We start from the raw sequence: 27,356 nt of genomic DNA on the forward strand, positions 1-27,356 counted from the left end.
GGAGAGACGGCATCTTGAGGTTACAGAACTATATGTCCCCGGCATTTGGGCTTGGCACCGGCTGACAAGACGAGGAACCTTGTGTTGCTGCAACTGATTGGTGCCAAAGATTTGGGACTGTCTGCAGCCGATGCAATCTATATGCCTGAGAGGATACTCACCTCAGGTTAAAGGTTCCATAGTCATAGATACCCGGGTTCCCTAGTTGAAGCGCTTAAGGACCTTTGTATTATATTTATATGTATTGTTATTGTAGGATTGGGTAGGTTATACTCAGTGTGCCATTCCAGGGGGTCCCTTGATATCACTACATTCGATTTACGCCTGTTCTCTGAGTACCTGAATTGACCTTTCTGATATGTAAATTTATTTCAAATCCCTGTGTAATGTAATCTTCAGGGAACCTTGGAATGGCATAGTGATTTCAGCGCTGCCTGATAGAGTGTACTATATAAGGGTATTTCAATCTCTTTCTTCCATATACTAAGTTCTACTTTATCAGCTGTTTGAGTAAAGACTCTTTTGGGATTTCTGCCTCAGTCTCGGTTTGTGACCCACTGGATCTTATTCGGACATCTGGTCATTACATTTTTGGCGTAATCGGCAGGATCCAGTGTTTTTCATGGAGGGAGGCGAGGAAAGAAATGACCCCGCTGCACCAGCATCCCCCTCGGGGATTGAGGGTCCCCTGGCAGCTGCGGCGACTCCAGGAGGGTATGTGCTTGTAGGAGCTTTACTTCAGCACATGCCGAAATATGATGGGCGCAACATGGTGTTGCAGGATTGGGCCGTGAGGGTCCGGAGTAGAGGGGAGTTTGGGAGGCAGAGCTCATGTGACCAAGCTTCGGTCCCTATTCTTTAATCCCCCCCAAAAAGAAAGTGAGTCAATGATGCAGTACTCTAATATCTTGCAAGAGACGTTGAATGAGGTGCAGCAACTAGACCCAGGGGCCATGGGGGCATTCAGAGAGGTAGACCGCTTGCTCCGGGATCAATTCATCACAGGGTTAGCCAATAGACTTCTCAGAGACAAACTGATGGAGATGGCCCGGACTGCATCGGAATTATCTTTGTAGCAGATTTATCGAGCCACGGTGGAAAGGAAGGATGAGTCTGCCCTGGTGCCCGAGGGGTCAGTGCACAGTACCCAGCTGGAGGGAAGCCAGTCGCCAGTGTCAGGAGGAGAAGGGTTGGTAAGCGTGGTACAATCTCTGCGTGCCAAGTTGAAGGAGCTGAAACTGGAAGTGTCAAAACTTAGAGCTGGGCCGATATCTACCCCCGCAGGGGGACCATCTTCCATAACCCCTGGAGGCCCCATCGCCAGCTTTAAACTCACAGCCGCTGCCTTGGGAGGGCGAGCAGCAGCGGCCCCACCCCCACAAAGCCCTGGACGGGATGAGCAAGATTGGTTTGCATGCAGTCCAGCGATGGAAGCAGAGTTTGAAGGGCGGAAGATGAGGTGCTTAATCGATGTAAGGAGGTCAGGGCCTAGCCCTGTAGAAGTATATATTTGTTATGTTCCTTACATGTTTGTGTGCAGTATGTATGTCATATGTATGTGTGTGTCAAGTGTGGCTGATTGAGACACGAAGTGTAGTAGAGTCTCTCAGCCATCCTGAGCAGGGAAGCGCAGTGTTGTGCCAACAGAAGAGGAAGTAGAGTGCTGCTGTAGATGAAGATGTATTGCTGGTACCGTGTAAAGAGCCCTGAAGCCGTTGTGGACGTGCTGTGCCCTGAAGAGAATAAAGTTGAACTGTTTAAGTTGTTTCCAGCCTCTGTCTGCTGCAATCATTTGAGTCTCAAAAGTGAACAGCAACCTGGAGATGGAACAGCCTCCAGCACAGTGAGTACTGGAGCGGCCGAAGAGGCTACCCCCCAGCGGCCGTGGTATTCCATCGACACGCGAACCGAATGTACTATAATGCCTTTAGAAGTGTATGAGAGATACTTCAGTCAACTAGTGGTTCCAGAAGATGGCCAAGTGATACGACTTACCGCCGCTAATAATGGCCAACTGTCGGTTAGGAGGATCGTGTGGATGCAGCTAAAATTGTTGGGACAGAAATGGATAGTGCTGGTGGTTCACCCCCCCTCCAGAAGAGGGATGGAGGTGACGCTCGGAATGAACGTGCTACGAGATTTGAACCACCAGATGTATGCCAGTGAGGGACCCGATACTGGACATGTGCTACAAGCCACCGACCCACACAGAAAATGTTACACCATCTAGTGCTGAGCTGCGACTTGCTGAAAAGTGCGATCCCAGGGGGCTGGGTGGGCCTGGTCCAAGTGCAACTGCGGACCCCGATCCTGCTAGCACCCAGACAAGAGGAACTGTTAATGCTGCCAGTGGGAGCTGCACAGAGATTGAATGGGCTTGAAATACTACTCGAGCCAGCCCAAGAGAAGTCCTCATTTGCCAAGGCACATGTGGCCCGGTCTCTGGCGATTGTGAAGAATGGACAGGTGCCGGTCCGATGCATCAATGTTTTACATGAGGCTGTTACAATTAACGCGCTGGGACCATTCTGGCTGAATTGTTTGTGCCAGTGGAGAAGATGCCTGACAAGGCAGGATTCGAACTGCGCCCAGACCAACAGTCCTCCTGGACATTGGCAGTCAAGGTAGGCCGGACTGAGCCCCCTGCCATAGAATGGAATGGTCGTGTGATCATGGAACAGATGGGAGTGGATCGGGAGAAACAGACCTCCGTGCAGTTGGAGAGAGTTTTGTGGAAGCATCAAGAGACCTTTTCGTGACATGGGGAGGACTTCGGATGTGCCCGGACGATTGAGCATGAGATCTCCACGGAGGATACTCCTCCCATTAGGGAAAGATATCTTTAAATCCCTCCGGTGCTCTATCAAGAGGTGAAGAGCATAGTGGCCAGTATGCTGGATTATCAAATGATCCGAGAGACCAGAGTCCCTGGGCAGCTCCTGTAGTCTTGGTCCGGAAGAAGGATGGGACAATTCGATTTTGTGTGGACTATCGAAAATTAAATGCCCACATGGTACAGGACACATATCCTTTACCCCGTATTGAAGAATCCCTGCCGGCATTGGGTCGGGCCAAGTATTTCTCGACGTTGGATTTGGCAAGTGGTTACTGGCAAGTCCCAATGGCCGAAAAAAATCGGGCCGAGACGGCGTTTTTCTTGCCAATGTGGCTCTACGAGTTCAACTGGATGCCCTTCGGCCTCACTACCGCCTCGGGAGCCTTCCAACGTCTGATGGAACATTGCTTAGGCGATCAATTTTTAATCAGTCCTGATATATCTAGATGACATTGTGGTGTTCGGGACCTCATTTGAAGATCATCTTGAAAAGCTGCGTCAAGTTCTCCGGCGAATCTGTAACTAAGGCCTGAAAATAAAGCCAAAAACTGTTCTGGAGCCAGATTGAGTATTTGGGGCACCTGGTGACCCCGGACAGGGTGCTACCTGTGGCCACTAAGGTTAAGGCGGTACAAGAGTAGCCACCTCCTCGCGACCTGTGAGAAGTGCGGGCTTTCCTGGGCCTAGCAGGATACTATCAGCGGTTTGTGCCTAAATTCTCACAAGTGGTGGGTCCACTAAACGAACTTTTAAAAGGGACAGCGCTGGGTCCTCGAAATTGCCCCATTTAATGGGGGCCCCAGCAGGAAAAGGCGTTTGATGAAGTAAAAACCGCCCTAACGAGTGCCCCGTTGTTGGCATATGCCCGGTTTTCCACCCCTTTTTTCTTGTACACAGACTGTAGTCTTCATGGATTGGGGGCGGAACTAGCACAGGTACAGGAAGGCCAAGAGTGAGTGATTGCCTATGGCAGCAGGTCTTTAAGAGACTCCGAGCGAAATCCGGCTAACTACAGCTCATTCTGGCTGGAATTGCTGGCTCTGGTGTGGGCAATGACAGAACGCTTTGCTGAGTATCTAACAGATGCTGAGGTGCTAGTCATGACAGATAACAACCCGCTAGCTCACTTAGAGAAAGCAAAATTGAGATCATTGGAGCAGTGGTGGGTCACCCACCTTGCCAAGTTCAATTACTGCATTAAATTCCACTCTGGCCAAGAAAACAGAAATGCAGATGCATTGTCAAGGGTACCCCTTGGGTCTTCGGGGGAAGATGTTGATGACCAACTTGAGGACACTGAAACTCAGCCTTGGGGCAGATACCTATCTTCCGAAGTGTGGTACACTCAAATGGGGTTGCCACCGGGATGCCCTGTGTCCTGGGTAAAATGCCCTCAGATTGGGCAAAGGTCCAGGATGAGTGACCGGACATTGCATTTGTGCTCCGTTGGGTACAAAACGAGGTCTGGCCCAGTGCAGAGGACAAGGCTCAACTGTCCACAGAAGGAATGAAACTACTGTGACAATGGGACAAGTTGTGTGTGGAACGGGGCCTTTTGTATCGCAAGGTGTACCTACCATCTAAGCTGCAGCACCGGTACCAACTGATAATCCCTGTGTTGTTGGGTCCGGTGGTTGCTCGCGAGGCGCATGAGAAGGGGGCACCCTTTGGAAGTGAAAAGACACTTCAGTGGTTGCAGTGAGTCCTCTATTGCCGTGCCGCAGGAGGAGGCAACCTCAATGGTGCCCTCTGGCAACTTCACGGAAGAGGCTTCCCTCTGGAGCTGCGCCTGTTGGAGTAGGTCTCAGGAGAACTACCCAATCTACGGCTGGAATATCACACCAGCGATATGCTCAGGACGACTTTGAGTAGGGAGGTATGTCGGGGACGCCAACCTCTAGTTGGTTGGCATGTAAGAGGGTGAACTGTGATTACACCAGGAGAGCACTAGAACCCTGTGTTTTTTGCCTGCTGCAGCTAAGAGCAGGTGCTGTGAGTGCCCAGGAATCTGTGTGTGCTGGGGGTGGGGCCTAGTGTCAGCTGTCTAGAGCTGTAAGGGAAGCTTCCAGAAGGAGAAGAGAGACTGCCCTGAGAGACACTGTGTGTGTGTGTGGAGCTGCTTATGAGAAGCAAAGAGATTGAACTCTGTAAGAGACTGTGTACTGCAACCCTTCATCTTGGGAGCCTGAGACCTTGCTGTGGAACAAAGACTGAGCGTTCCTGAGAGATGTGTGACCGTGGAGCTCTGTGGAGTCCTTGTTGTGATGAGCTGAAAAGCAATATTGGACAGACATTTTATACTGAAACAGGCGTATTGCTTCTAGGAGAATTTGTGAGGACTACAGGAGGAGAGACGGCATCTTGAGGCTACAGAACTATAAGTACCCGGTATCGGCCAACAAGATGAGGAACCTTGTGTTGCTGCAACTGATTGGCGCCGAACATTTGGCACTGGTTGCAGCCGATGCAATCTATATGCCTGAAAGGAGACTCACCTCAGGTTAAAGGTACCATAGTCATAAATACCCGGGTATCCCTAGTTGAAGCGCTTAAGGACCTTTGTATTATATTTATATGTATTGTTATTGTAGATTTGTGTAAGTTATACTCAGTGTGCCATTCAAGGGGTCCCTTGATATCACTACATTTGATTTACACATGTTCTCTGAGTATCTGAATTGACCTTTATGATAGGTAAATTTATTTCAAATCCCTGTGTAATGCACTCCTCAGGGAACCTTGGATTGGCATGGTGATTTCAGCTCCGGCTGAGTGAGTGTATTGTATAACGATATTTCAATCTGTTTCTTCCGTATACTAAGTTCTACTTTATCTGCTGTTTGAGTAAAGACTCTTTTGGGATTTTTGCCTCAGTCTCGGTTTGTGAACTACTGGATCTTATTCGGACTTCGGGTCATTACACAGTCACTGTGTATGTACATTACATTACTTATCCTGTACTGATCCTGAGTTACATCCTGTATTATACCCCAGAGCTGCACTCGCTAGTCTGCTGATGCCGTCATTGTGTACATACATTACATTACTGATCCTGAGTTACCTCCTGTATTATACTCCAGAGCTGCACTCACTATTCTGCTGGTGGAGTCACTGTGTACATACATTACATTACTGATCCTGAGTTACATCCTGTATTATACTCCAGAGCTGCACTCACTCTTCTGCTGGTGCAATCACTGTGTACATACATTACATTACTGATCCTGAGTTACATCCTGTATTATACTCCAGAGCTGCACTCACTATTCTGCTGGTGCAGTCACTGTGTACATACATTACATTACTGATCCTGAGTTACATCCTGTATCATATTCCAGAGCTGCACTCACTATTCTGCTGGGGCAGTCACTGTGTACATACATTACATTACTGATCCTGAGTTACATCCTGTATTAAGGCCCCGTCACACTAAGCGACTTACCAGCGATCCCGACACCGATATGAAGGTGTCAGGATCGCTGGTAAATCGCTATGTGATCGTTGGTGAGCCGTCACACAGACAGCTTCACCAGCGATCAGCACAGCGATGCCGAGGGCCCAGCATCGCTGGCCATCCTGTAAAAAATAGAATCAAAATAAAAAATATAGTTATTCTCACCTTCCGACGTCGCGTTCAGCCATCCCGCCTCTCTCCACGCTCCGGTCCCAGTGATCCTTTGCGAGAATGACCGCAAGATGTCACAGTCTCGCGGGATAACAAAGTCTCGCGGTCATTCGTGCAAAGGATCACTGGGACCGGAGCGTGGAGAGAGGCGGGATGGCTGAACGCGACGTCGGAAGGTGAGAATAACTATATTCTTTATTTTTTTAATTATTTTTTACACCTGATCGCTGGTCTCCCGCCTGTCACACACAGCGATGCGTGCTGGCCAGCGGGAGACCAGCGACCAAAGAAATGTCCAGAGATTTCTTCCAGCGATCAGCGATACCGGCAGGGGGGCCGCTCGCTGATCGCTGTCACACACAGCGATCTCGCTGGTGAGATCGCTGTTACGTCACAAAAGTTGTGACTCAGCAGCGATCTCGCTACCGAGATTTCTTAGTGAGACTGGGCCTTTATACTCCAGAGCTGCACTCACTATTCTTCTGGTGCAGTCACTGTGTACATACATTACTTTACTGATCCTGAGTTACATCCTGTATTATACCCCAGAGCTGCACTCACTATTCTGCTGGTGGAGTCACTGTGTACATACATTACATTACTGATCCTGTACTGATCCTGAGTTAAATCCTGTATTATACTCCAGAGCTGCACTCACTATTCTGCTGGTGCAGTCACTGAGTACATACATTACATTACTGATCCTGAGTTACATCCTGTATTATACTCCAGAGCTGCGCTCACTATTCTGCTGGTGCAGTCACTGTGTACAGACATTACATTACTGATCCTGAGTTACATCCTGTATTATACTCCAGACCTGGAGTACAAAAAAAAAAAGAACAAAAATAAAAAGTTGATCAAACCTTTTAGTGTTGTAGTTCTGCTGCTCAACGATGGACTTTTATAGGTCATTTATAAAACAAGATCTGCACTTTTATCATTCAGTCTTTGCTGAAAAAATCTCCAATACTTTTAAATGTTTTATTCCCATCAGGCTGACGGACTATCGTATTAACGCCGGATATTCCCGCTGGCCGACCAAAGTCAGCGAGGTAAGAAAATTGATATCATCCGATGCAATCTCTTCATTATACTACACCACACGGGACACACCCTCTATATACTACACCACACAGGACACATCCTCTATATACTACACCACATGGGACACACCCTCTATATACTGCACCACATGGGACACACCCTCTATATACTACACCATACGGGACACATCCTCTATATACTACACCGCACAGGACACCTCCTCTATATACTACACCACAGAGGACACATCCTCTATATACTACACCGCACAGGACACCTCCTCTATATACTACACCGCACAGGACACCTCCTCTATATACTACACCGCACGGGACACATCCTCTATATACTACACCACACGGGACACATCCTCTATATACTGCACCACACGGGACACACCCTCTATATACTACACCGCACAAGACACACCCTCTATATACTACACCGCACACGACACCTCCTCTATATACTCCACCACACAGGACACATCCTCTATATACTGCACCACACGGGACACATCCTCTATATACTACACCGCACAGGACACCTCCTCTATATACTACACCACACAGGACACATCCTCTATATACTACACCACACGGGACACATCCTCTATATACTGCACCACACGGGACACACCCTCTATATACTACAGGACACACCCTCTATATACTACACCACATGGGACACATCCTCTATATACTACACCACACGGGACACATCCTCTATATACTGCACCACACGGGACACATCCTCTATATACTGCACCACACGGGGCACATCCTCTATATACTACACCACACGGGACACACCCTCTATATACTACACCGCACAAGACACACCCTCTATATACTACACCGCACAGGACACCTCCTCTATATACTCCACCACACAGGACACATCCTCTATATACTACACCACACGGGACACATTCTCTATATACTGCACCACACGGGACACATCCTCTATATACTACACCGCACAGGACACCTCCTCTATATACTACACCGCACAGGACACCTCCTCTATATACTACACCACACAGGACACATCCTCTATATACTACACCACACGGGACACATCCTCTATATACTGCACCACACGGGACACACCCTCTATATACTACAGGACACACCCTCTATATACTACACCACATGGGACACATCCTCTATATACTACACCACACGGGACACATCCTCTATATACTGCACCACACGGGACACATCCTTTATATACTGCACCACACGGGGCACATCCTCTATATACTACACCACACGGGACACACCCTCTATATACTACACCACATGGGACACCTCCTCTATATACTACACCACACAGGACACATCCTCTATATACTACACCACACGGGACACATCCTCTATATACTGCACCACACGGGACACATCCTCTATATACTACACCGCACAGGACACACCCTCTATATACTACACCACATGGGACACCTCCTCTATATACTACACCACACAGGACACATCCTCTATATACTACACCACTTGGAACACACCCTCTATATACTACACCACACGGAACACATCCTCTATATACTACACCACACGGGACACATCCTCTATATACTACACCACACGGGACACATCCTCTATATACTACACCACACAGGACACACCCTCTATATACTACACCACACGGGATACATCCTCTATATACTGCACCACACGGGACACCTCCTCTATATACTACACCACACGGGATACATCCTCTATATACTACAACACACGGGACACCTCCTCTATATACACACCACACGAGACACCTCCTCTATATACTACACCACTCGGGACACATCCTCTTTATACTACACCACACGGGACACACCCTCTATATACTACACCACACGGGACACATCCTCTATATACTACACCACATGGGACACACCCTCTATATACTGCACCGCACAGGACACCTCCTCTATATACTACACCACAGAGGACACATCCTCTATATACTACACCGCACAGGACACCTCCTCTATATACTACACCGCACAGGACACCTCCTCTATATACTACACCGCACAGGACACATCCTCTATATACTACACCACACGGGACACATCCTCTATATACTGCACCACACGGGACACACCCTCTATATACTACACCGCACAAGACACACCCTCTATATACTACACCGCACAGGACACCTCCTCTATATACTCCACCACACAGGACACATCCTCTATATACTACACCACACGGGACACATTCTCTATATACTGCACCACACGGGACACATCCTCTATATACTACACCGCACAGGACACCTCCTCTATATACTACACCGCACAGGACACCTCCTCTATATACTACACCACACAGGACACATCCTCTATATACTACACCACACGGGACACATCCTCTATATACTGCACCACACGGGACACACCCTCTATATACTACAGGACACACCCTCTATATACTACACCACATGGGACACATCCTCTATATACTACACCACACGGGACACATCCTCTATATACTGCACCACACGGGACACATCCTCTATATACTGCACCACACGGGGCACATCCTCTATATACTACACCACACGGGACACACCCTCTATATACTACACCGCACAAGACACACCCTCTATATACTACACCGCACAGGACACCTCCTCTATATACTCCACCACACAGGACACATCCTCTATATACTACACCACACGGGACACATTCTCTATATACTGCACCACACGGGACACATCCTCTATATACTACACCGCACAGGACACCTCCTCTATATACTACACCGCACAGGACACCTCCTCTATATACTACACCACACAGGACACATCCTCTATATACTACACCACACGGGACACATCCTCTATATACTGCACCACACGGGACACACCCTCTATATACTACAGGACACACCCTCTATATACTACACCACATGGGACACATCCTCTATATACTACACCACACGGGACACATCCTCTATATACTGCACCACACGGGACACACCCTCTATATACTACACCACACGGGGCACATCCTCTATATACTACACCACACGGGACACACCCTCTATATACTACACCACATGGGACACCTCCTCTATATACTACACCACACAGGACACATCCTCTATATACTACACCACACGGGACACATCCTCTATATACTGCACCACACGGGACACATCCTCTATATACTACACCGCACAGGACACACCCTCTATATACTACACCACATGGGACACCTCCTCTATATACTACACCACACAGGACACATCCTCTATATACTACACCACTTGGGACACACCCTCTATATACTACACCACACGGAACACATCCTCTATATACTACACCACACGGGACACATCCTCTATATACTACACCACACGGGACACATCCTCTATATACTACACCACACAGGACACACCCTCTATATACTACACCACACGGGATACATCCTCTATATACTGCACCACACGGGACACCTCCTCTATATACTACACCACACGGGATACATCCTCTATATACTACAACACACGGGACACCTCCTCTATATACACACCACACGAGACACCTCCTCTATATACTACACCACTCGGGACACATCCTCTTTATACTACACCACACGGGACACACCCTCTATATACTACACCATATGGGACACATCCTCTATATACTACACCACACGGGACACACCCTCTATATACTACACCATACGGGACACATCCTCTATATACTGCACACGACACATCCTCTATATACTGCATCACATGGGACACACCCTCTACAGTATATACTACACCACACGGGACACACCCTCTATATACTGCACCACATGGGACACATCCTCTATATACTACACCACATGGGACACATCCTCCGTATACTACACCGCACGGGACACACCCTCTATATACTACACCACACGGGACACATCCTCTATATACTACACCACACGGGACACATCCTCTATATACTACACCACACGGGACACACCCTCTATATACTGCACCACACAGGGCACATCCTCTATATACTACACCACACGAGACACATCCTCTATATACTACACCACATGGGATACACCACACAGGACACATCCTCTATATACTACACCACACGGGACACATCCTCTATATACTACACCACACGGGACACATCCTCTATATACTACACCACATGGGACACCTCCTCTATACACTACACCGCACGGGACACACGCTCTATATACTACACCACACGGGACACACCCTCTATATACTACACCACACGGGACACATCCTCTATATACTACACCACACGGGACACATCCTCTATATACTACACCACACGGAACACATCCTCTATATACTGCACCGCACGGGACACATCCTCTATATACTACACCACATGGGACACATCCTCTATATACTACACCACACGGGACACATCCTCTATATACTACACCACACGGGACACCTCCTCTATATACTACACCGCACGGGACACATCCTCTATATACTACACCGCATGGGACACACCATCTATATACTACACCACACGAGACACATCCTCTTTATACTACACCACACGGGACACACCCTCTATATACTACACCATATGGGACACATCCTCTATATACTACACCACACGGGACACACCCTCTATATACTACACCATACGGGACACATCCTCTATATACTGCACAGGACACATCCTCTAGATACTGCATCACATGGGACACACCCTCTACAGTATATACTACACCACACGGGACACACCCTCTATATACTGCACCACATGGGACACATCCTCTATATACTACACCGCACGGGACACACCCTCTATATACTACACCACACGGGACACATCCTCTATATACTACACCACACGGGACACATCCTCTATATACTACATCACACGGGACACACCCTCTATATACTGCACCACACAGGACACATCCTCTATATACTACACCACACGAGACACATCCTCTATATACTACACCACATGGGATACACCACACAGGACACATCCTCTATATACTACACCATACGGGACACATCCTCTATATACTACACCACACGGGACACATCCTCTATATACTACACCACAGCCCAAGGATTGTACCGTGATCCTCGCGTGAGTAATATGGCCATCTGACTGAAATGTAGGAATTGTGTAAAGTAAGATACCCTTACTAATATTGCCTTCCTTATTAAATAACTTGCTACATATTTTGTTCATCACTTTCTCTTCTGCCTGTGATTTAAATCAAAGTTTCCTTTCAATTCCTCTAATTTTGCTGGAATATATAACATTTATTTAACATTATATTTGCATTTATTCAGTTACTTTGTAAGGTCAACTATTTACAAGAATTCTATTTTCATGTGTGATAGCATTATATCACTGTAGTGATTCACTGAATGGAATTATAGCTGTTATAGCACTGGCTAAGATTATGCTTTCTCACGGCATAGAATTTACCTCCCTCTGTATTGCTGATCTTGGATGTGGGTGTTTAATAAAATCTAGAACCCCTCGAATGCAAAAATTGTGAGTCAAGTCTTGTATTAGATTTACTGCCCATTGCTATAGATTAGTTTTTTACAGATGGCAATTATTATAATCATTCCTTAGTGTTCTTGTATGTTGCTTCCATGCAAATCTATGTGTCTTCATGATTACAAGCTACACATGAACCTTTTCCCTCGTGTGATATTTTTTATGTATCATAACAACCAAAATATTTCCTCTTTACAGAACTGGGTGCTTCGAACATTGTCAGACTCCAATACGACCAAAAGGTACGACGATCTTATAGAAGTCGCATGGGGTCTTGCTAAGACATTATTGAGTCATGTCACTACTTTCATTCTAAAATGAGGCTCCTTTAACAACAGATTTCCCCATTTATAATTTGTGCACCCCCTATTCTTTTTGACATGTCGTCTAGCAGAGGCCATCTGTCGGAAGGTATATCAGTAAGGATAGCGATCTGGTCAACATAGAAATTAAATAAATGGGTCTCGTTCGAAATGTAGGTTTTTAAATCTTTTATGAAATGTTTGTGGAAGAAGCCCATGATCAGTGTGACGGAATCCACATATATTACAGAGTCTTAGCCTTACTAAAACCCATTTTATGTATCAGAAAAGCCTATTTCAAGGTACTTTCTCTGTGCTTTGAAGAAATCCAGTCATTTTATAGAATAACAAATTCCTGAGATATTCCTCTTAGTTATTTTAAGTACTCCTTCATTATTGTTATTTTCACCGAGGTTTGATAATGAGGAAGTACTTATTAATTATTCTGAAGTTAATTAATCCTGAAGATTATACAGGCTCTATAAATATTTAGACAGACATGTACTAAGCACCCACTATGGTTCCACATGCTGAGTAATTTCATACGATACAAATAACGATCCATGATGGAGAAATTATAGAATCATACTGACAAAGGCTAACCATGTACAAATGAGCACTGATCTCACACTTTGGGTTTCAAAGTCCTTCATAAACGTGCACAAGTTGCTCAACTGTGTATGTTTGTTTGCAATGAGAGGAAGAGAAACAGACAATGTTATAGACCTCTAGGAATGTGCTGTCAACTGGGAGAAAGAACATGTGACACATCTAAACTAGATAAGCTAACCTCTGCTTTTTCCTTATGTCAGGCAGCCAGTGACTGCTAGTCTAACCCCATGTATATTAAGTTATGGGCTTACCCCACCAAAATTAATGGCCAGTGTTCACCTTAATATAAAATGCAAAGAGACCAGTTATAAAGCTTCTCATCAGTGGAAAAGGGCATGAAAGACAAATTAAGATATATTAATCTAGGTTGCTATTGGTGTCTATGTAGACCCCACTACGGTCCCACATGCCAGTTACTTTGAAGAGATCCAAACAACTATTTATGTAGGAGAAATTTCAGGATACTACTGACAAAAAGTTTGGCTATATGCAAATGAGAATGGATCTACCATTTTTGGCTTCAAAGTCCCTCATAAATATGCAAGATTTGCTTAGCCATGCATGTTTATTGAATGAAGAGAAAGGAAACAGAGGATGCCAGACACCTGTGGAAAAGTGTTGTCAACTAGAATGAACAGGATCAGGAATATCTAAATTTAGACATATCTCATTTAATTAGCTTCTTTTGGTTTACCCTTCTATCAGACATCTAGGGACTTTTAGATGTGACGTTAGTCACTACTCATGGATTACCCGTGAGTCAGAGTGGTCAAGAGGTCCAAGATCAAAAGCCGGGAAGGAACGTCAAAGACAGAGAGATAAGACAAACGGATAGGCAGGGGCAAAGCTCAGGGTCTGGTAACTAAAGTCAGAATACATCAAAGGCAAAAGGGGTTATACAAACGGGTAGTCAAAAGGCAAATCCTAGCTCTGACAACAAAAGATCAAATACAGAGCACAGAGTAATCACATCACTAAGCTAATGCTACAATGATCTAACATTGAGAGCCAGTTAAATAGCCTGGTAATTATCTAGAAAGGAAAACACCCAGGGGAAGCCAAAACAGATCACTGACAGCCCAACACTCCCCTGCTATCCATAGGGTGGCTGAGCTGTCACTCACAGCACTGACAACCCAACACTCCCCTGCTATCCATAGGGTGGCTGAGCTGTCACTCACAGCACTGACAGCCGAACACTCCCCTGCTATCCATGGGGTGGCTGAGCTGTCACTCACAGCACTGACAGTCCAACACTCCCCTGCTATCCATAGGGTGGCTGAGCTGTCACTCACACCATTCCTAGGACACAGCGAGTGGAGGAATCGTGATATTACACATCTAGGGATTGTGTGCATAGGTTAATGCTATGTACATTAAATCAAGGAAGTAATCCATCAAGATTAGTTTACAGGGTCACCTTTAATCTAAAGTGTATGTACAACTTAAAGGAACAATTATAACGTTTAGGATATATTATTGAGGATGGATTTCTCTTGTTAGTGCACTTTTCCTCATACCCTTCCCAGCACCTCTGTCCATACAATGGCTGCTGGTGGAAGATAATGTGACAAGACCTGTCCATCAGCCTCTTCTACTTGTAAAACACCGGACATGGGAAAGCTGCTTTTCTACTGGGGCTGATATACTGGTCTGGTCACATGTCCCTCCATCAGTAGCCATTTTATGGACAAAATTGCTGGTCCGTTTTAGGAAAGCTGCACTAAAAAGATGAAGTGGTCAACCCCTTTATAAGTATAGATGAGCAAATCTCAGTAATCTCTGGAATTTACGGGAGCCTAATACAATGTCATTGTAGGTAAGACGAGGTTCCCAGGGTTTCTTTACGGCATACGACGGACTACTGACATGGCCAATGGACCAGAGTCCTCCAAATTGATTTGCTCATCACTACTTATTAATACATTTATTAATTTTACTCGCTTATATAGCGCGATCATATTCCGCAGCGCTGTACAGACATTATCATCACTGTCTCCATTCAGGCTCACAATATAAATTATGTATGTCTTTGGCGTCTGGGAGGAAACTGGAGAAAACGTAGGAAAACCCACGCAAACACGTGGAGAACATACAGACTCCTTGTAGATGTCGTCCCTGATGGGATTTGAACCCAAAGCTACAGTGCTAACCACTGAGCCACCATGTACGATAGCACTTTCACAGTAAAAGAGGGTTGAAAAGGATGGAAATGGGGGTATGAAGATTTAGGGGATTGTCCCAGAATAGAAAAACATAGCTGCTTCCAAAACAGCGCCACAACTGTGCACAGGTTGTATATAGTATTGCATCTGTGGTCAGTCAATTTGAATGGAGCTGAGCTACAATTCATAAAGTCTTCACTAACTTTTGAACACCAATGAAAGTTTATAGGGTTAAAAATGTATTTTAACCCATTTATTATTCAGTAGTTATGACTCCGCATTGCTTTCCCTGGAGGGGGGGATTGCTCTCGTGTTTGCTATGCCATAAACCCCACCCTTGCTATAAATGAGTAGATTAATAATTTTCTCCTGTGAAAACATGTTATGGGTGACGGGAACAAATTTTTGGAAGGGGCAGGTGTTTAATGTGCCAGAAGGGAGTTACAGGATCATGCATGATTAACCTTTTCCAGGTGAGATATATTTGGGTGGGATATTTAGGAATGTAAATATATTTAGCAAAAAATATTGACTCAATGTTTAAAGCATAAACTGCACATCACATGAAAATTTACATTAAGAATATTGGTTGCTGCGTAATTAGAGGGAAGTGGGAAGACGAAGATATTGACTACTGCCAGGTACAACTGGGACACATTTGAGATGGACAGTGATGAACTGGTAGCTGTAAAGGATTTCAATCTACTCTGACCAATGATCACTCAAGATTAGTGTTGAGCATTCCGATACCGCAAGTATCGGGTATCGGCCGATACTTGCTGTATCGGAATTCCGATACCGACTTCCGATATTTTTTCAATATCGGAATTCGGCATCGGAATCGGAAGTTCAAAGTTGATTGACAGACTGACGTCATCATGATGCGCGGTGTGTGCGCATCATGATGCGCCGTCATTTCGGGCCTTCCGGGGGTCTCTGCCGGCCTGCCGGGGGGCTGTGCCGGCCTGCCGGGGGGCTGTGTGGACTGCCCGGGGTCTGTACCGGCCTGCCGGGGGGCTGTGCCGGCCTGCCGGTGGTCTGTGCACCCTGTGGGGGTCTGTACCGGCCTGCCGGGGGGCTGTGCCGGCCTGCCGGGGGTCTGTGCACCCTGTGGGGGTCTGTACCGGCCTGCCGGGGGGCTGTGCCGGCCTGCCGGTGGTCTGTGCACCCTGTGGGGGTCTGTACCGGCCTGCCGGGGGGCTGTGCCGGCCTGCCGGGGGGCTGTGCTGATGTCCGGGGGTCTGTGCAAGCATCGTCCGATGGGACTACAAGTCCCATCGGGCGATGCCTGCTACCATGACAGTGACTGACACATTAGCCAATGATGGGACAGTAGTAGTCCCATCATCCGGCTAATGTGTTAAATGTTAAAAAAAAAAAAAAAATACTACATACATACTACATGCATGCTACATACATACTACATACATACTACATATATACTACATACATACTACATGCATGCTACATACATACTACATACATACTACATATATACTACATACATACTACATGCATGCTACATACATACTACATGCTACATACATACTACATGCATGCTACATACATACTACATGCTACATACATACTACATATATACTACATACATACTACATACATACTACATACATACTACATACATACTGCATGCTACATACATACTACATACATACTACATACATACTACATGCATGCTACATACATACTACATGCATGCTACATACATACTACATGCATGCTACATGCATGCTACATACATACTACATGCTACATACATACCACATACATACTACATACATACTACATACTACATATATACTACATGCATGCTACATACATACTACATGCTACATACATACCACATACATACTACATACATGCTACATACTACATACATACTACATACATACTACATGCATGCTACATACATGCTACATGCATGCTACATACATACTACATGCATGCTACATACATACTACATGCCACATACATACCACATACATACTACATACATACTACATACATACTACATGCTACATACATACTACATGCATGCTACATACATACTACATGCTACATACATACCACATACATACTACATACATGCTACATATATACTACATGCATGCTACATACATACTACATATATACTACATGCATGCTACATACATACTACATGCTACATGCATGCTACATACATACTACATACATACTACATGCTACATGCATGCTACATACATACTACATACATACTACATGCTACATACATACCACATATATACTACATACATACAATACATTCATACAATACATACATAGACATACAGTACATATAACATAGAGTAACATACTTACCAATACTTGTCACATTGTTCCCCGAAGCCATTGTCTTTTCCGGAATAAATATTAACATAACAAACCACAAAAATACTCACCCACGATCCGAAGCAGTCCACGAGTGTGTCCCACGACGATCTTGGGTAGAGAACTGCAGCATCAGATGATGCTGCCGTTCTCTACGGGCTGCAGGAATCCAATGATGGAAGGTAGGTATCCTTCCGCACTGTATTCCTCCGCCACTTAAAAAAAAAAAAGTCCCTAGTCTCACTTTATGCCATTGCTGCGTGGGAAATTCCCACACAGCAATGGCATAAAGTGAGACTAGGGACTTTTTTTTTTTTTAAGTGGCGGAGGAATACAGTGCGGAAGGATACCTACCTTCCGTCATTGGATTCCTGCAGCCCGTAGAGAACGGCAGCAACAGCTGATGCTGCCGTTCTCTACCCAAGATCGTCGTGGGACACACTCGTGGACTGCTTCGGATCGTGGGTGAGTATTTTTGTGGTTTGTTATGTTAATATTTATTCCGGAAAAGACAATGGCTTCGGGGAACAATGTGACAAGTATTGGTAAGTATGTTACTCTATGTTATATGTACTGTATGTCTATGTATGTATTGTATGAATGTATTGTATGTATGTAGTATATATGTGGTATGTATGTAGCATGTAGTATGTATGTAGTATGTATGTAGCATGCATGTAGCATGCAGTATGTATGTAGCATGCATGTAGTATATATAGTATGTATGTAGCATGTAGCATGTATGTAGTATGTATGTGGTATGTATGTAGCATGTAGTATGTATGTAGCATGCATGTAGTATATATGTAGTATGTATGTAGCATGTAGTATGTATGTAGTATGTATGTGGTATGTATGTAGTATGTATGTGGTATGTATGTAGCATGTAGTATGTATGTAGCATGCATGTAGTATGTATGTAGCATGCATGAAGTATATATGTAGTATGTATGTAGCATGTAGTATGTAGCATGCATGTAGTATATATGTAGTATGTATGTAGCATGTAGTATGTATGTAGCATGCATGTAGTATATATGTAGTATGTATGTAGCATGTAGTATGTATGTAGCATGCATGTAGTATGTATGTAGCATGCATGTAGTATGTATATGGTATGTATGTAGCATGTAGTATGTATGTAGCATGCATGTAGTATGTATATGGTATGTATGTAGCATGTAGTATGTATGTAGCATGCATGTAGTATATATGTGTTATGTATGTGGTATGTATGTAGCATGCATGTAGTATGTATGTAGTATGTATGTAGTATATATGTAGTATGTATGTAGCATGTAGTATGTATGTAGCATGCATGTAGTATATATGTAGTATGTATGTAGCATGTAGTATGTATGTAGCATGCAAGTAGTATATATGTAGTATGTAGCATGTAGTATGTATGTAGCATGCATGTAGTATATATGTAGTATGTAGCATGTAGTATGTATGTAGCATGCATGTAGTATATATGTGTTATGTATGTAGCATGTAGCATGCATGTAGCATGCATGTAGTATGTATGTAGTATATATGTGGTATGTATGTAGCATGCAGTATGTATGTAGCATGCATGTAGTATATATGTAGTATGTATGTTGCATGTAGTATTTATGTAGTATGAATGTAGCATGTATGTAGTATGTAGTATGAATGTAGCATGTATGTAGTATGCATGTTGTATGTATGTAGCATGTAATTTTTTTTTTTTTATTTTTTTTTTTTTTACATTTAACACATTAGCCGGATGATGGGACTACTACTGTCCCATCATTGGCTAATGTGTCAATCACTGTCATGGTAGCAGGCATCGCCCGATGGGACTTGTAGTCCCATCGGACGATGCCTGCACAGACCCCCGGAGCCTGCACAGACCACCGGCAGGCCGGCACAGCCCCCCGGCAGGCCGGCACAGCCCCCCGGCAGGCCGGCACAGCCCCCCGGAGCCTGCACAGCCCCCTGGCAGGCCGGCACAGCCCCCCGGCAGGCCGGCACAGCCCCCCGGCAGGCCGGCACAGCCCCCCGGAGCCTGCACAGACCACCGGCAGGCCGGCACAGACCACCGGAGCCTGCACAGACCCCCTGGCAGGCCGGCACAGCCCCCCGAAAGGCCCGTACAGACCCCAGAGAGGCTGTACAAGGGCAGGAAAGGGTTTTTCTTATTCCGATACCGGAAGTCCCATAGACTTGAATGGGACTTCCGGTATCGGAATCGGCGATACCGATACTTTTTTTAAAGATCGTCCGATACCATCCGATACGATACTTTGAAGTATCGGACGGTATCGCTCAACTCTACTCAAGATGCAACCATGACACCGGAAATCAATAGGAGAATGGCCGTGGGCAAATAAACAATGGAGTCAGTGGACAAGATCTTCACATTGAGGAACATTTCACTGGCGACGAAGAAGAGCTCATGCATAGTCTGGTCTTTTCTGATATGAAACCTGGATGATAAAGACACAAGACCGAAGAAGAATCAATGCCTTCAAAATGTGGTGCTGGAGAAGGATGTTATCAATACCATGAATGGGAAGAAGAACAAACAAATCAATTTTGGAAAAAATCAAGCCAGACATGTCACTCGAAACAATGATCACCAAGCTACGACTTGCCTACTTTGGACGCATCACATGAAGAAAGCAGTCACTGAAGAAGGACATCATGGTCGGAAGAATAGAAGGAACAAGGCGAAGAGGAAGACCAGCAACCTGATGGCTTAATACTATCAAGATAATGGCGGAGAAGATCCTGGTGGATCTGTCTAGGCTTGTACAAGATCGATCTTCCCACAGAGCATACATCCATCAAGGCACCATTGCTCGAGATCAATTCGAAAGCCGTTAATAGCAATAATAATGGGATGCCTTGTGCGCAGGACTCCTGCCCGGATGTCGTTTTGGAAAGCACATCAGTTATTGATGACAGATCAGTTTGGTCTCAACCACCATTCCAAATGTTCACGTAGATGGAGCTTGTTATGGGGGTAAGGGATAGTGCGCCTGATTGCAGGATGAAAATTGGGGAAGGGCTCCTGCTACAGTAGTCTTACAGCCAAGTCTGATCTGAGCTTTGTGAAATGGAGGTGGCAATGGCACATCTTCTGGGACACATACTGTATAAATTCTTGATGTATTCTTCACAGTTTTGGATGAGTTGACCGTCGGAGAATGAAGTAGAAATCGCTGTAGTTGTTGACTATTTTCATACTTCTAGTGTTTCTAAATGCGAGTTTTTTTGCAATCATCACTTCTCAACCACATCACTATCGCCTGGTGCCCTCCCTATCGGTTTCATAGTTTTCCCTTGCTCAAGTTTCATCTTTTGTTTCTCGTTTTCACAGGGACGGAGTAGCAAAACTCAACATTTACTTTGAAGAAATGAATTATAAATTGATCCAGGAATCTGCTACAATTAATGTAAGTTGATAGAAAATACATTAAAAAAAAATCAAAATCTAAAATCGAGGCACATCGTATATGTTCTGAGGTATAAGGGAGCGTCACTTTTATTTGTCTGTGGTTTCCAGTAACTGCAATCTGCCTGAGGTCTTCAGTAATGTAGTCTACAATCTTGTTTCCCATGTGCTACACTCAACTGCTGCACTGGTGACCATGACCCGTATGCCCACCCAGACATGAGTGGGTGATGGAAAGGAGAGTCACCAGCTCCTTTTAATAATTCAAGAACAGGGAAATATTGATGCTGGAACCTTCCATTCTGCCCTGTATGATCATTTTCATATACAATATATTATTTTCAAGACCCACAACCAACTTTTCAAAGGACCATTTAAGTATTTAAGGCAATTGTGCCTATAAGTTCAATATTAAGGATATCAGTCCAATGACCTATAAAGGGGTATTGAATGAAATACCATTATGAGATATCCATAAATGCCGTATCCATATTTGCTTTACGTGGTGGCTAATTGACCTCCCTCATCAAATATGTTAATAAGGATCCCTTGTACCCCATGAAAGCTTTTTATTAGTCTGTGAAGAATACAGTTTTGTTACTAGTTTTATTTATTTTAGTCACTTATATAGCGCCATCATATTCCACTGCGCTCTACAGAACTCACCGTCACTGTCCCCATTGGGGCTCACGATCTAAATTCCCTATCAGCATTTCATTGGAGTGTGGGAGGAAAACTGGAGAACCAGGTGGAAACCCACGCAAACATGGGGAGAACATACAATCTCAATTTGTTAAAGTCCAAGGTTCGGGTGGGTAGACGGGCTATGCATGTCAGGTTAGCAAGCAACTGAGACATGTGAGAAACAGGTAGCAGAGGTCCTGGAAGACCGTGAACATGTAACAGAGGTTTTGGAAGACTGGGAACATGTAGCAGAGGTCTTGGAAAACCAGGAACAGGTAGTAGAGGTCCTGGAAGACCGGGAACATGTAGCAGAGGTCTTGGAAGACCAGGAACAGGTAGTAGAGGTCCTGGATGACCGGGAACATGTAGCAGAGGTCTTGGAAGACCAGGAACAGGTAGTAGAGGTCCTGGAAGACCGGGAACATGTAGCAGAGGTCTTGGAAAACCAGGAACAGGTAGTAGAGGTCCTGGAAGACCAGGAACATGTAGCAGAGGTCTTGGAAGACCAGGAACAGGTAGTAGAGGTCCTGGAAGACCGGGAACATGTAGCAGAGGTCTTGGAAGACCAGGAACAGGTAGTAGAGGTCCTGGAAGACCGGGAACATGTAGCAGAGGTCTTGGAAAACCAGGAACAGGTAGTAGAGGTCCTGGAAGACCGGGAACATGTAGCAGAGGTCCTGGAAGACAGGTAACAGGTAGTAGAGGTCCTGGAAGACAGGGAACAGGCTGCATGCACACAGGACTCAGAAACAATAAAAGTCTTAATACCAAGGCATAGGTGTGTGTCTTGGTAGGCCTTATATAGGCTTAGGTAGGCAACCACATGGGATCATGCCGGGCCACCTGTAAAGTCCAACATGGAGCACCAGACAATTTAGCCAGCCGGGGTTAAGGGAGCAGATATCTGACCAAGGACAAGTGTGCAGCACAATGCAGATGTTGTCCTTGTTGAAGTTTGAACCCAAAACCCCAAATCAACAGTGCTAACCACTGAGCCACTGTGCACCAACCATGCTATTATTATTGGGAACAGTTTTGTATTTCTCATTGACAAAAGGCTATGCCATGAATATTTTACATTAATCTTTCCATCATCTGACAAACTATTACAACATACGAATTTGCATTTTTGTATATCCTGCTAATGAAAAATAGAATAAAACGTAATAAAAGTTGACCCAGAAAGGCTCCAATAACAATTACATGTCGTCTGGCAAGAAAACAAGTCCTGACAAAGTTACAATCAAGAATTTTTATTTTTTTTTTCAGTGCAACACAAAAATAAATTATTACATATACTTTTTCTATAGTGAAAAAGTAAAAAAAAATAGCAACTATATACATTTAATATTACATAATAGTTCTGACCTTGAGAAAAAAAAGTTGGGTTACTTATAACATATATTGGACATGGTAGACACAAATTCCAACTAGTAATGTCAGAATTGCTGTGGAGTTTTTTTTTGTTTTTTGGCCTCCAACCACCTTCCCACCTAAAAAAATAAAACGAATAAAGGTTATATAATCCAATGTACATATCCTAATATAGTGACATTAAAAACAAAAGACAAGAACACAAAAGGGAATAGTTGTGAAATAGCCATGAATACTTAGTAATGTATGTTATGTGTCAGTTTCTGGGGACGAATATTTTGGAGACATGACGATGTAAAGACATCAGTAAATTTGCATTCTGTAACACAAGAGTAAGGAACATAATTAGGGAAGTGCACGGCTGAGTGGGTCATAAAGAACATCGGGAGGAGGCGAGGTGGAGCTGAGCCTGGATGAATAAGATCATTATTATTTGCATACGGATGTGGCATAACCTGTTCTCCCTGAATCTGAGAAACGACTGTCCCTAAATTATTATCTAGGCATGGATGTGCTGCTGCGTCCCACACCCATCTCTCCCTCTGCGCAGATCTTCCTAATTACATGGCCTGCATTACTAAGCCTTTGTCATTTGGTACAGCGGCATGGAAAAGTTTGTGCACCCCTGGTCAAAATTACTGTTATTGTGAACAGTTTAGCAAGGTGAAGATGAAATAAATGACCTCTAAAAAGTCTGAATTTAAATATCACACATTCAGGATGATGTTATATATATTTTTGTTTTTATTTCATCTTTTACATTTTAAAAATTACAAAAAGGATAATGGCCAATGCAAAAGTTTGGGCACCCTGCATGGTTAGGACCTAGTAGCACCCCCTTTTATAAGTATCACACTCAACTTGTCAAAAACTGAACTCCTCGTGTTTCCTCCCTCTACTAACCTACCTTTGCCCGACATTGCCAATTGTCATCTGCGTGTGTGGTTCCACTATTACTCCCCAGCAACATGCCCGCTGTCTTGGGGTCATACTTGACTCCGAGCTTTCCTTTGCCCCCCACATTCGATCACTGGCTCGCTCTTGTTATCTGCACCTCAAAAACATTTCTAGAATTCGACTTTTTCTTACTTTTGACTCCGCAAAAACTCTTACTGTTTCTCTTATTCATTCTCGTCTGGACTATTGTAACTCTCTTCTAATCGGTCTCCCTCTTACCAAACTCTCCCCCCTCCAATCTGTCCTGAATGCTGCAGCCAGGATCATATTCCTCACCAATCGTTATACCGATGCCTCTACCTTGTGCCAGTCATTACACTGGCTACGCATCCACTCCAGAATCCAGTATAAACTTATTACCCTCACCCACAAAGCCCTCCATGGCTCAGCACCACCCTACATCTCCTCCCTTGTCTCAGCCTACCATCCTACCCGTGCCCTTCGTTCTGCTAAATTCCTGAGGTTAACATCCTCAATAATCAAAACCTCCCACTCCCGTCTCAAAGACTTTTCACATGCTGAACCAATTCTTTAGAATGCACTACCCAGGTTAATACAATTAATCCCCAATCACCACAGTTTTAAGTGTGCCCTAAAAACGCATTTGTTCAGACTAGCCTACTGCCTCAACGCATTAACCTAACTATCCTTGTGTGGCCATTAAAATTTTTTTACCATAATTAGGTTCCTTGCATCATGTTCTCACATGCTTTATGCATTTAATAGCCCTCTGTGTCTGTACCATTATATACTTAGGACGTTAACAGATCCATGCAGCATCACAGGAACATCCGATTCATACACTATGGCTGGTCCGAACAATAAAAGCAATTGTTACCACCCACCTTTCGTGTCTCCCTTTTTTCCTCATAGACTGTAAGCTTGCGAGCAGGGCCCTCATTCCTCTTGGTATCTGTTATGATCTATGCGATTATTGTTATGCTGTAATGTCTATTGTCTGTACAAGTCCCCTCTGAAATGTAAAGTGCTGCAGAATATGTTGGCGCAATAGAAATAAAATTATTATTATTATTATTATTATCACAGCTTGTAAACACATTTTGTTGCCAGACAAGAGTCTTTCAATTCTTGTCTGAGAGATTTTCATCCATTTCTCCTTGGTGAATTCCTCCAGTCCTGTGAGATTCTTGGTCGTCTTGCCTCCTCTGCTATTTAGAGGTCTAGCCACAGATTTTCAGTGATGCTCACATCAGGGGACTGTGAGGGCCATTGTAAAACCTTCAGCTTGTGCCTTTTGAGGTCGTCTATTGTGGATTGTGATGTGTGTTTCGGATCATTCTCCATTTGTAGAAGCCATCCTCTTCCTCTTCCTCTTTTCACCTTCAGCTTTTTTACAGATGGTGTTATGTTTGCATCAAGAATTTGTTGAAATTTCACTGAATTCGTTCTTCCTTCTACCCGTGAATTATTCCCCATGCCCTTTGCTGCATCACAACCATAAAGCATGTTTGATCCACCCCCCAGGCTTAATGGTTGGTGAGATGTTCTTTTCCTGAAATCCTGTGCCCTTTATCTCCACACATACAGTGGGGAAAAAAAGTATTTAGTCAGTCAGCAATAGTGCAAGTTCCACCACTTAAAAAGATGAGAGGCGTCTGTAATTTACATCATAGGTAGACCTCAACTATGGGAGACAAACTGAGAAAAAAAAATCCAGAAAATCACATTGTCTGTTTTTTTTTCATTTTATTTGCATATTATGGTGGAAAATAAGTATTTGGTCAGAAACAAGCAATCAAGATTTCTGGCTCTCACAGACCTGTAACTTCTTCTTTAAGAGTCTCCTCTTTCCTCCACTCATTACCTGTAGTAATGGCACCTGTTTAAACTTGTTATCAGTATAAAAAGACACCTGTGCACACCCTCAAACAGTCTGACTCCAAACTCCACTATGGTGAAGACCAAAGAGCTGTCAATGGACACCAGAAACAAAATTGTAGCCCTGCACCAGGCTGGGAAGACTGAATCTGCAATAGCCAACCAGCTTGGAGTGAAGAAATCAACTGTGGGAGCAATAATTAGAAAATGGAAGACATACAAGACCACTGATAATCTCCCTCGATCTGGTGCTCCACGCAAAATCCCACCCCGTGGGGTCAGAATGATCACAAGAACGGTGAGCAAAAATCCCAGAACCACGCGGGGGGGACCTAGTGAATGAACTGCAGAGAGCTGGGACCAATGTAACAAGGCCTACCATAAGTAACACACTACGCCACCATGGACTCAGATCCTGCAGTGCCAGACGTGTCCCACTGCTTAAGCCTGTACATGTCCGGGCCCGTCTGAAGTTTGCTAGAGAGCATTTGGATGATCCAGAGGAGTTTTGGGAGAATGTCCTATGGTCTGATGAAACCAAACTGGAACTGTTTGGTAGAAACCCAACTTGTCGTGT

At 44.5% G+C, this 27,356-nt stretch overlaps 1 protein-coding gene across 2 annotated transcripts in view; it reads left to right on the forward strand.

Moving 5' to 3' along the window:
* The window catches only part of SCNN1A (sodium channel epithelial 1 subunit alpha), a 122,679-nt gene that overhangs the window by 82,800 nt on the left and 12,523 nt on the right, over positions 1 to 27,356 (forward strand). For both annotated transcript variants that reach the window (XM_073552913.1, XM_073552912.1), the window contains exons 10-12: positions 7,459 to 7,516; positions 13,257 to 13,300; positions 21,851 to 21,926. In XM_073552913.1, coding sequence (XP_073409014.1) covers positions 7,459 to 7,516; positions 13,257 to 13,300; positions 21,851 to 21,926 — 178 coding nt within the window. The remainder of the gene's footprint in view (positions 1 to 7,458; positions 7,517 to 13,256; positions 13,301 to 21,850; positions 21,927 to 27,356) is intronic.

This window comes from Dendrobates tinctorius, unplaced genomic scaffold, assembly GCF_039654945.1.
Source record: "Dendrobates tinctorius isolate UK_male_01 unplaced genomic scaffold, ASM3965494v1 ptg000196l, whole genome shotgun sequence".
Taxonomy (NCBI): domain Eukaryota; kingdom Metazoa; phylum Chordata; class Amphibia; order Anura; family Dendrobatidae; genus Dendrobates; species Dendrobates tinctorius.